Source organism: Vulpes lagopus, chromosome 6 (assembly GCF_018345385.1).
Source record: "Vulpes lagopus strain Blue_001 chromosome 6, ASM1834538v1, whole genome shotgun sequence".
NCBI lineage: Eukaryota > Metazoa > Chordata > Mammalia > Carnivora > Canidae > Vulpes > Vulpes lagopus.
The window spans coordinates 74,586,746-74,598,871 of NC_054829.1; the positions used below are offsets into that span (position 1 = coordinate 74,586,746).

At 40.1% G+C, this 12,126-nt stretch overlaps 1 gene segment (V, D, J or C); it reads left to right on the forward strand.

The window, feature by feature from the left end:
- The first annotated feature begins 7,850 nt into the window (after positions 1-7,850).
- Positions 7,851-9,972, forward strand: LOC121492612. The segment is given in 2 exon segments: positions 7,851-7,961; positions 9,757-9,972. Coding segments are annotated over 2 exon segments (327 nt in total).
- The last annotated feature ends 2,154 nt before the right edge of the window (positions 9,973-12,126 follow it).

Consider the following 12,126-nt stretch of genomic DNA (forward strand, 5'->3'; position numbering starts at 1 on the left):
ATAAAGACTCCTAACTCGGGGAAATGAACTAGGGGTGGTGGAAGGGGAGGAGGGCGGGTGTTGGAGGGGAATGGGTGACGGGCACTGAGGTGGACACTTGACGGGATGAGCACTGGGTGTTTTTCTGTATGTTGGTTAATTGAACACCAATAAAAGTTAATTAAAAAAAAAAGAATCAGAGTAGAGTATGTAGGGCCCAGAAGGCTCTGCAAAAAACCCTTGTCAGTTCCTCACTCATTCACTGACCCAAACCTAAATCCAGGCCTTAAATATCCACCAATATAATGTCATATTGTCTAACAGACAGAAGTGTTGCCTACAGTGGTCATTGGGTGTCGTATTTTACATATTCATGCACGTGGAAAATGAAATGCATCTCTCCATAGATATGTCTTATATCTGCTGATTTATTAGATGAGAAAAAGAAAGCAGAAGAACAGAAGAGAAATCTTTTGGCCACAATAGGTTGAAGACCTACTAAGGGAAATTTAGCACTTAAAAAATTAATCAGAAGAGGGAAGAAAAGTTATTTGTTTCTATATGACATGATTGCTACAGAGGCAATTTCTACAAATTTCACAAACTCTAGGAATTAATTAATGATATCAGGGAATGTTCCAGATATAAAATAAACAAATATAGCTATGATTCCAAAGACTAAGGAAAATTATCTATATAAAATTCACAAAAATATGACTTTAGCTAGCATCAAAAATAAAGATTTAGGATTAAATTTCAATAGGGGATAAAATACCATAGTAAAAATGATGTATTTTGACAAAAGGCTTTTTTTTAAGAAAACAGAAATGAAAAGTTAACAACGCTCACAGATGAGAATATCATATTTTCACAGTGACATCTGCACAAAGTGATCTGCAAAGGTAATGCAATCCTTGCTATTAACTTGTTAGAATCGAATTGTAGTCAGAAGCTGAATATATACTCAGAGGACATGCAAATAGGGCCCTCCCTCCGCTGATTAAACCAGCTCAGCCCCAACCCTGCAGCTGGGAGAGGAGCCCCAGCCTCAGGATCCCAAGGTGACCCCATTCACAGATCAGGACAACACACACAACTCACCATGAAATCTCTGTTCTGCCAGAGTCTCCTTGTCGCTATTTTAAAAGGTAATTCGTGGAGAACCAGAGACCTTGGAGGTGAGTGGCAGAAACAGGGGATGTCAGACAGCATCCTGACCAGGATGTCTTGTGTCTGCAGGTGTCCAGGGTGAGGAGCAGTTGGTGGAGTCTGGGGGAGACCTGGTGAAGCCTGTGGGGTCCCTGAGACTCTCCTGTGTGGCCTCTGGACTCACCTTCAATAACTACTGGATGTACTGGGTCCACCAGGCTCCAGGGAAGGGGCTTCAGTGGGTCTCAGAAATTAGCAGTAGTGGAAGTAGCATGTACTACGCAGACTCTGTGAAGAGCTGATTCAGCAACTCCAGAGACAGTGCTAAGAACACACTGTATCTACAGATGAACAGCCTGAGAGCTGAGGACACGGCCCTGTATTACTCTGGAAAGGGACACAGGCGACCTCAGTGTGAGCCTAGACACAAACCTCCATGTAGAAGGGGATCAGGACCACCAGGAGGTGCACACTCCTCACCACTTCTGTCTTGAAGGTCCAAGAGCAGGTGCAGATGGAGGTTCTTGGCAGGTTTCCTGTCAGGGCCTGGGCTTCCTCTCCATGGAGCTGGTTCCCCCAGGGAGTCCCTCTGAATACTTCCTTATATGTTTACCTCTTCGGTCTTTCTTAGAGACTTAGAAATTCAAGTATAGCACTTACACTTACTTGTACTTAACTTTTCCTGTCCAGAAATATTAATCAATTACAAATAACTCCATTCACATCAACTGAACATTTTCATGAGTCCTAGTGGCACTCACTGTGTATCACAGGACCCCAAACTGACATACTGTCTTGCACATCATGGTATAGAGGAGTCTCCAATCAACTTAATAGAAAGAGACATTCTGCAAAAATGTTAATAACATTTGGGGAGTGAGAGAGATTCCCAATATGACATGGTAGGGAGGTGGACTCAGAGGTCACTCTCACACACACACAATCACAAGAGTATAAGCTTTTATCACCTTCACCTTCATGTCTGATGAGAGCCAGGCAGGCTTCTCATTATGTCATAAATACCTGGATGGTGCTAGGGAAGGACACTGACTTAGGGTGTGTGTTGTGGGTCAGTGGTGGGGATGGGGTCCTGCTCCATGGGATTTGTGGAGGAGGTGGTGCCTTAGGGGAACACTTAGGTCAAGAGGTCCAGTCTCATAATTGCATTAAAGCCTTTATGCACAGGGACTGGATAAGCTCCCTGCACCCTGACCCCATGTGAGGTGACAGGGAAAGGATGGGCTAGGACGTGGGTGCTCTCCCAAAACCACACTTGCCTGCACCTGGACCTCAGACTTCCCAGACTCCAGAACTATGGGAATGAGTGTCTGTTTTTTGATCCACCCAATCCATGTAGGTTGTTCCAGCTGGGGGCACATGCTAATCTCAATTTTTTCTTTGTTTAAATTGAATTTACCACGTTTACTTTGCACTCAGTGCTCATCACATCATGTACCCTCTTAACACCCATCACCCAATTACCCCATCCCCAGCCCTCCTTTCTAGTGAACCTTAGTTTATTTTTTCCCAGAGTTAAGTGTCTCTCAAAATTTGTCTTCCTCTGTAGTGTTACCCCACTAGGTTTCACTCCTTCCCCAATAGTCTCTTTTAATATTTCTTATATTCCATGAGTGAGGCCATATCATTGCGTTTTGATGATTGATTTATTTCTCTCGAAATAGTGCCTCCAGTTCTATCCATGTTTAAGGAAATATTATTTCATGCCATGCATCATTTCTGATGGTTGTGTAATATTCCATTGTATATATAGACCATATCTTCTATATCCATTCATCTGTTGATGTACAAGGAGGCGCCTTCCGCATCTTCTTCATCACTCTTCTGTAGAAGGGCATCATGACTCCTCCCAGAGTTTTGCTATTGTGGCCTTTGCCTCTGTCAACTTTGAGGTGCAAGTGTCCCTTCGTTTCATTAAAACGAACATCCTGAGAGGCAGACTGATTCCCACCAGGGCATGATATGAATATGGACCCTGAAGGACACACACACACATACACTCTCTCTCACACACACATCACACACACACAAGTATATAAAAACTTTATCATCTTCCACCTGATGTATTATTTATTTCCCTTAACCTTTACTCATGATCTTCTAATACTTTTTCTGTTTTCTCCTCAGCTGTCTTCATTGCCATCAAGTTGTCTTCTATGTTGCTCACTCTTTCTTCCACCTCATTAACCCTCATTGTTGGGACCTCCAATTTAGATTGCATCCCATCTAATTGATTTTTAATTTCAGCCTGATAGATCTAAATTCTGCAGTCATGAAGTCTCTTGAATCCTTTATGCTTTTTTTTTCCAGAGTCACCAGTTGCTTTATAATCAAAAGATGAATGGATAAAGAATATGTGGTCTATGTATACAACGGAATATTACTTAGCCATTAGAAACGACAAATACCCACTATTTGCTTGGATGTAGAGGGATCTCGAAGGTATCGTGCTGAGTGAAATAAGTCAATAAGAAAAGGACAAACATTATATGGGCTCATTAATTTGAGGAAAATAAAAATTAGTGAAAGGGAATAAAGGGAAAAGAGAGAAAATTAGTGAAAATATCAGTGAGGAAAAAAAAAAAAAGAAAATATCAGTGAGGGTGACAAAACACGACAGACACCTAACTCTGAGAAATGAACAAGGGGTAGTGGAAGGGGAGGTGGACAGGGATGTTGAGGTGACTGGGTGATGGGCACTGAGGGGGGCATTTGGTGGGATGAGCACTGGGTGTTGTGTTAAATATTGGCAAATTGAACTTCAATAAAAAATAATAAAAAATAAAATAAAATAAAGACTGTAATAAAGAATGAAGAAGGATACTATATTATAAACATGGTTTATCCAACAGGAGATCTACCTTTTCTAAAGGTTCTTACCGCTAACTTTGGAGAGGACAAGTGCACAAACCAATTAACCCTAAATTTAATGATACATATGGCTACTATTACCTTAACAGCAGGGACTTCATTGTCCCCCAGACATCAGTGAGAATCATCTAAGCAGAAGCTCAACAAGGAAACAAGAGGTTTGGGAGACATACTGGATTGGACATACTTAAAAAATGTATCGGAACATTTTTCCTAAAGCAGAATACACGTTCTTTTTTGCACGTGGAAATACTGCAGAATTGATCATATACATGGTCACAGGTCATGTGTCAAGTGGTACAGAATGGTTGAATTCACTCCATGCATATTTTCAGACCAATATGCTATGAAACAAGAAGTCAAACACAATAAAACATGGAAGGGCCCTAAGAGACAATACCACCTCATACCAGTGAGAATGGTGGAATTTAACAAAGCAGGAAAAAAATGTTGGAGAGGATGTGGAAAAAGCGGAACCCTCTTTCTTGTTGGTGGGAATGTGAACTGGTGCAGCCACTCTGGAAAACTCTGTGGAGGTTCCTCAAAGAGTTAAAAACAGATCTGCCCTACGACTCAGCAATTGCACTGCTGGGGACTTACCTCAAAGATACAGATGCAGTGAAATGTCAGGACACCTGCACCCCAATGTTTATAGCAACAATGTCCACAATAGCCAAACTGCGGAAGGAGCCTTGGTGTCCATCGACCAATGAATGGATTAAGAAGATGTGGTCTATGTATATAATGTGATACTACTCAGCCATAAGCGAGGAGGAATACTCACCATTTGCTTCAACACGAGTGGAACTGGCGGGTATTATGCTGAGTGAAGTAGGTCAAAGAAGGACAAACATGATATGGTTTCATTCATTCGGGTAATATAAAAAATGTGTAAAGTATTATAGAGGGAATGAAGGAAAATAAGTGGAAAAAAATAGAGAGGGTGACAAAACACGAGAGACTCCTAACTCTAGGAAATGAACAAGAAGTAGTGGGAGGGGAAATATGAGGGGCTTTGGGATGACTGGATGACAGGCACTAGGGGGACACTCGACGGGATGAGCCCTGGGTGCTATTCTATATGTTGGGAATGAATTGTCAATAAAGAATGTATAACAAATAAATAATTGCAGATAAAAGAACATCTAACTGAAGAAGATATTGGTCAATGAAGAAATTAAAGTAATTAAAGAAAATTTTAATCAATGAAAATTAAATCACAACACGGTATGGCTTTGGGACACATCAAAAGCAATTCACAGAGGGAACTGAGCAGTACAGGTCTTCCTCAAAAACAGGAAAAATCTATAACAAGCAAGATAAACTTGCACCTAAACGAGCTGGGGAAAGAGATTAAAGAAAGCCTAAATCTAACAGAAGAGAAGTGGGATCCCTGGGTGGCGCAGCGGTTTGGCGCCTGCCTTTGGCCCAGGGCGCGATCCTGGAGGCCCGGGATCGAATCCCACATCGGGCTCCCGGTGCATGGAGCCTGCTTCTCCCTCTGCCTGTGTCTCTGCCTCTCTCTCTCTCTGTGACTATCATAAATAAATAAAAATTAAAAAAAAAACTAACAGAAGAGAAGTAATGAAAATTAGAGTAGAACTCAATTATATAAGAATTACAAAAAAGAAGATAAAGAAACCTCAGAGCTAATATTATGAAAATGTTAGTAAGTGTAAGGAAACACTAGACAGATTTGACAATTTAAAAGTGAAAGTACCCAAACTAATGAAATCATGAATGAATGAGAAGAGATCACAACGAACACCCAAGAATTACAAGCAAGTGTTAGAAGAAATTATGAGCAGCTATAAGCCAAGATACCGGGTGTTCTGGAGAAATGGATGCAATCCTAGGAACATAAAGACAACCAAAACAGAAACAGCAATGAACGGACAAGCTGCACAGAACAATTACTTGGATATAAAAATCAATCATAATTAAAAGTCTCCCCAAAACAAGATTACACAGACAGAAGTTTCCCCAGGAAAATTCCACAAGAACAATCAATATCTATTCTTCTAAAACTATTCCAAATAATAGTAATTGAAGGAAAACATCCAGACTTGTTCTCTGATTTCAACAATAGCTTGACCCCCAAACCAAACATCCCAGTAAGAAGGAGAATTACAGAAAAATACCATTGATGTATCTGGATCCAAATTTCTCACCAAGATACTAACCATCAGGATCCAACAGTATATTAATAGGATTATTCATGACACTGAAGAAATGAGCTTAATTCCCGGGCTACAAGGGTGGTTCAGTATGTGTCAACCGATCAATATGATAATCACATAATAAAAAAAATGATAAGAGCCATTTTATCCTCTCAACTGATGCCCAAAAATAATTTGACAAAAGACATTATGCTTTCTTCATAAAAACCTCTTCCCGGAGCAGCACAGGTGGCTCAGTGGTGTTGTGCTGCCTGGCCCAGGGCATGATCCTGGAGTCCTGGGATCAAGTCCGCATCTGGATCCCTGCATAGGGCCTGCTTCTCCCCCTGCCCCTCCGATTACTAAATAAATAAAATTTATAAAAAATACCTATTTCTGTGTAGTGATACACCCAAATTCACAAAAGCCATCTACAGAAGATACAAAAAGAATGATCCTCAACCTCAAAAAACTGAGAGCTTTTCTCCTAAGATCAGGAACAGGACAGGAATGTGCACTGTCACCACTGTTATTCAACATAGTACTAGAAGTCTGAGCCTGAATAATCAAAAAAAAGTCAAAGTCATCCAAATCAGCAAAGAAAAATCAAACTTTGACTCGCCAGAGAGGACAAGATTCTTTAAGGACAAACACCAAAGACTCTATCGAAAAATTGCTAGAGCTGATACAGGAATTCAGCAAAACCTGAGCATACAAAATCAATACAAGGAAGTAAGTGGCATTCCTATATACTACAAATGAAACAGAAGAAAGAGAAAACAAGGACAATGAAACCCATTCATAATTGCATCAAAACATCAGATAATGAGGAATAATCTTATCCAAAGACAGAAAGTATGTGTAGTCTAAAATTTCTAAAATGCTTATGAAAGACATTAAAAGGACACAAATATATAGAAAACATTCTATTCTCATGGATTGGAAGAATAAATAATGTCTATGCTACCAACAGCAATCTACACATTCAATACAAACCCTATCAAAACACCACAAACATTTTTCTAGGAAATGGAGCAAACAATCCTAAAATTTGTAAGCAAACAAAAGGATTATGACTTGGCAAACGAATGTGGACAAAACAGCCAAAGGCATCACAATGCGGAATTCAAATTTATGGAAGGAGCCTCAGTGTCCATCGAAAGATGAATGGATAAAGAAGATGTGGTTTATGTATACAATGGAATATTACTCAGTCATTAGAAATGACAAATACCCACCATTTGCTTCAACGTGGATGGAACTGGAGGGTATTATGCTGAGTGAAATAAGTCAGTTGGAGAAGGACAAACATTATATATGTTCTCATTCATTTGGGGAATATAAATAATAGTGAAAGGGAATAGAAGGGAAGGGAGAAGAAATGGGTAGGAAATATCAGAAAGGGAGACAGAATGTAAATACTCCTAACTCTGGGAAATGAACTAGGGGTGGTGGAAGGGGAGGAGGGCAGTGGGTGGGGGTGAATGGGTGACAGGCACTGAGTGGGGCACTTGATGGGATGAGCACTGGGTGTTAATCTGTATGTTGGCAAATTGAACACCAATAAAAAATAAATTTATTATTAAAAAAATCAACGTTGTGGTCATCAAGACAGTATAATAGGGGCAGTAAAACAAACACATAGGTCAATGGAATCGAATAGAGAACCCAAAAATGGATTCACAGCTCTGTGGTCAACTTATCCTCATCAACGTACAAAACTCTATCGACTGGAAAAAGGACAATCTCTTCAAAAAGTGGTGTTGGGAATATTGGACACCTCAAGTAGAAGAATGAACCTGGGCCACGTTCATACACTCCACACAAGCATAAACTCAGAGTAGGTTAAAGACCTAAATGTGAGGCAGGAAACCATCAAAATCAAGGAGATTTTGTGACCTTGCCTACAACAGGTTCTTGGGACTCGAATCTCCAAGAAAAGGAAAACAAAAGCAAAAATGAACTCTATGGACTACACCAAGGGAGGAGCTATGGACAGCTATGGAAACACTCAACATAATTAAAAGACAACCTAACGAATGGGAAAAGCTAGGTATGCCTGTGGAACATGAGCATCTGTCTTTGGCTCAGGGAGTGATCCCAGGGCTCTGGGATTGAGACCAGCTTCAGACTCCCTGTGGGGAACCCACTTCTCCCTCTGCCTGTGTCTCTGCATCTCTGTCTCTCATGCATAAATAAATAAAATCTTCCAAAAAAAGAATGGGAGAAGATATTTGCAAGTCTATCTTTAGATTAAGGGTTTCCAAATTCGACAAACAAATTATCAAAATAAACCACAAAGTGAAATCTACAATCAGAAATGAGCAGAAGACATGAAGACACACCCTTTCCTGGTATGAGTTGCTGACTCTAACCTTATATTAGGTAGGTCCTCCACATGCAAAATGAAATCTATTGTCTCCTCTAGGTCAGCCTTATATCAAATGCATGATTAGACCAGACAATGAATCCAAAAAACCAGAGGAAAATATTTCTGCCCCAGACTGGAGGATCTAAAAGAAAACCTGGCATAAATACTACATAAAAGAAATGAAAAGTTAACTGGAAAGAAAGTAATTTGTTTGCCTATGACAATGTCTTACTAGGGTCAATGAGAAAATACCTCACATAAAAACTGGAAGAGGAGATCTCTGGGTGGCTCAGGGGATTGGCGCTTGCCTTCAGCCTGTGGCGTTATCCTGCAGACCCAGGATTGAGTCCATGTCAGACTTCCTGAATGGTGCCTGCTACTCCTCTGCCTGTGTCTCTGCCTCTCTCTCTCTTTCTGTGTCTCTCATGAGTAAATAAATAAAATTCTTTTAAAAAGTGCAGGAAATGATGAATGAGCTGAGGAAAAAAATCAGGATATAAAATAAGCAAATAAAGATATTTTTCTACAAACTAGTAACAAATTACCTACACAAAAATAACAAAATAATCCGCTTTACACTGGAATCAAAGATAAATATTTAGGATTAAAATTTACTAAAGAGATAAAATATTCTATGGAAAATGACCTACATTGATGACAGCCTTTTGAAACTGCACTCAGAAATGCAAAGATAACTCTGCTTACACATTAGAACTTCATATAGTCATAGTGCCATCGCACAAATTGCTAGAGAAATTGTGGTGCAACACTTGTGTTGACTTTTAATGACTCAAAGGCAAGCATAGATCTGTTATATAGTCAGAGGACATGCAAATAGGGCCTCCTCTCCTCTAATTATACCAGCCCAGCCCCAATCATGCAGCTGGGAGAGGAGCTCCAGCCCCAGGATCCCCAGGTGACCCCATTCAGTGATCAAGACACAACATAGACAAACCACCATGGAGTCTGTGATCAGTGGGGTTTTCCTTGTCATTAATTTTAAGGGTAATTCATGGAGAACAAGGGACCATGAGTATGTAGGTGGAGGTGAGTGAGATAAATGGAGGATGTGGACAGTTTCCTAACCAGGATGTCTTAGTCTGCAGGTGTCCATGGTGAGGTGCAGCTGGGGGAGTCTGGGGGAGACCTGATGAATCCTGGGGGGTCCATGAGACTCTCCTCTGAGGCACCTGGATTCACCTTCAGTAGCTACAGCATAGACAGGGTCCACCAGGCCCCAGGAAGGGGCTTCAGTGGGTTGCATACATTAGCAGTGATGGAAGTAGCACAAGCTACGCAGATGCTGTGAAGGGCCGATTCACCATCTCCAGAGACAACGCCAAGAACACGCTGTATCTGCAGATGAACAGCCTTAGAGCCGAGGACACAGCCATGTATTACTGTGCAAATGACACAGTGAGGTGACCTCATTGTGAGCCCAGACACAAACCTCCCTATAGAAGGGGATCAGGACCAACAGGGGATGCGCAGTACTCACCACTTCTGTCTTTAAGGCCCAGGAGCAGGTGCATATGGAGATTGTGGGCAGGTTTCCCATCAGGGTTTGGGCTTCCTCTCCAGAAACTGCTGGGGATTTACCCCAAAGATACGATGCAGTGAAACAGCAGGACACCTGCACCCTAACGTTTATAGCAGTCATGTCCACAAGAGCCAAGTTCTCAGAGAAGCCTAGATGTCCTTTGCCAGATAAATTGATAAACGTGATACAGTTTATATATATACAAGGGGATATTTCTCAGTCACCAGAAAGGATCAATAGCTATTATTTCCTTCAAGGTGTACAGAACTACAGGGTTTTATGCCAATGAAATAAGTTAATCAGAGAAGGACAATCATCATGGTTTCACTCACATGTAGAATAAAGAAATAGTGAAAGGGATCATAAGGGAAGGAAGGAAACTGAGTGGGGATAAATCAAAGAGGAATACAAACCATGAGAGATTCCTATCTCTGTGACTCAAACAAAGAGGTGCAGAGGGGAGGTGGGTGGTGGGACATGGTACCTGGGTGATGGGCACTAAGGAGGGCACATGATGAGATGAGCACTTGGTATTACTATATGTTGGCAAATTGAAATTAAATAAAATATTTAATAAATAAATGAAAAATAAATTACTGAGGAGAGACAATATTATGAGCAATAACATGCCAACATATTCAGCAATCTGGAAGAAATGGATGCCTTCCTATAAATGTAGAAACAACGAAATCTGAAACAGGAATGAATAGAAAAGCTGTACAGACCCAAAACATGGAAATGAAAATCATATATATTTAAAAGTCTTCTAACAATCAAAAGTCCAAGGACAGAGGGCTGCCCATAGGAATGCAACAAGCATTTAAAATGACTTAATACATATCATGAAAATTTTTCAAAAAATAGAAATTAAAGGAAACTTCTAAGCTCATTATCCAATGGTAGCATTTCCTTGACCTCAAAAGCAAAGATCCAACTGAAAAGGAGAATTACAGACTAATATCCTTGATGGATATGGATGAAAAATTCTCACCAAGATCCTAACTAACAGCATCCAACTGTACATTCATAGTATAATTCATCATGAACAAATGGGATTAGCTTCTGGTTTGCAAGGGTGGCTCAGCATCTGAAAATCAAAACATGGGATTTGACTCATTCATAAAAGAAAGAATAAGGACCATTTTGTCCTTTCAACTTAAGCCCAAAAATCTTTGTCAAAAGATACTATACTTTCTTCATAAAAACCTTTTGCTGTCTAGAGATAGGGAGACATCCTCAACATCATAAAAGCCACCTACAGAAGACACATGGAGAATGTAATCCTCAAGAGGAAAATTTGAGAGATTTTCCCCTAAAATCAGCAACAGGACAGAGATGCCCATGGTCACAAGTGTTCTGCACCATAGTACTAGAAGTCCTAGCCTCAACAATCAGACATAAAACAGATGCAAAAGTCATCTAAATCAGCAAAGAAAAAATCAAACTTTCACTCTCTCACATGACACAATACTTTAAGTTCAAATCCCAAAGATTCCTTTGAAACAACTGCTGGAACTGATACTGGAATTCAGCAAAATCAGTGCATGTAAAATAAATACAAGAAAGACAGCAGCTTTTCTATATAGTGCAAATGAAACAGAAAAAAAGAAAATCAAGGACTGGATGTAATTTATAATTGCACCAGAAATAATCAGATAATGAGGAAAAATCCTAACCAAAGAAGGATGGATGGATAGGTTAAACATTCCAGAACACTTATGAAAGACAGTATGGAAGACACAAGAGCACAGAAAATATTATTCTCATAGATTAGAAGAATGAATATTGATAAAATAACTATGCAACCAGGAGGAAGCTAAACATTCAAGGGCATCCACATAAAAATATCACCAGCGTTGTTCACAGATCTAGAGCAACCATCAGAAAATTTTTAGGGAACTAGGAAGACCTCAAATATCCAAAGCAATCCTGTTGAAGTAAAGCAAACCTGGAAACATGCAGATTCTGGTTGTCTAGATAAATTACAACGTTGTGATCATCAGGACACTATGGCACTGGCACAAATATAGAAAAGTTTG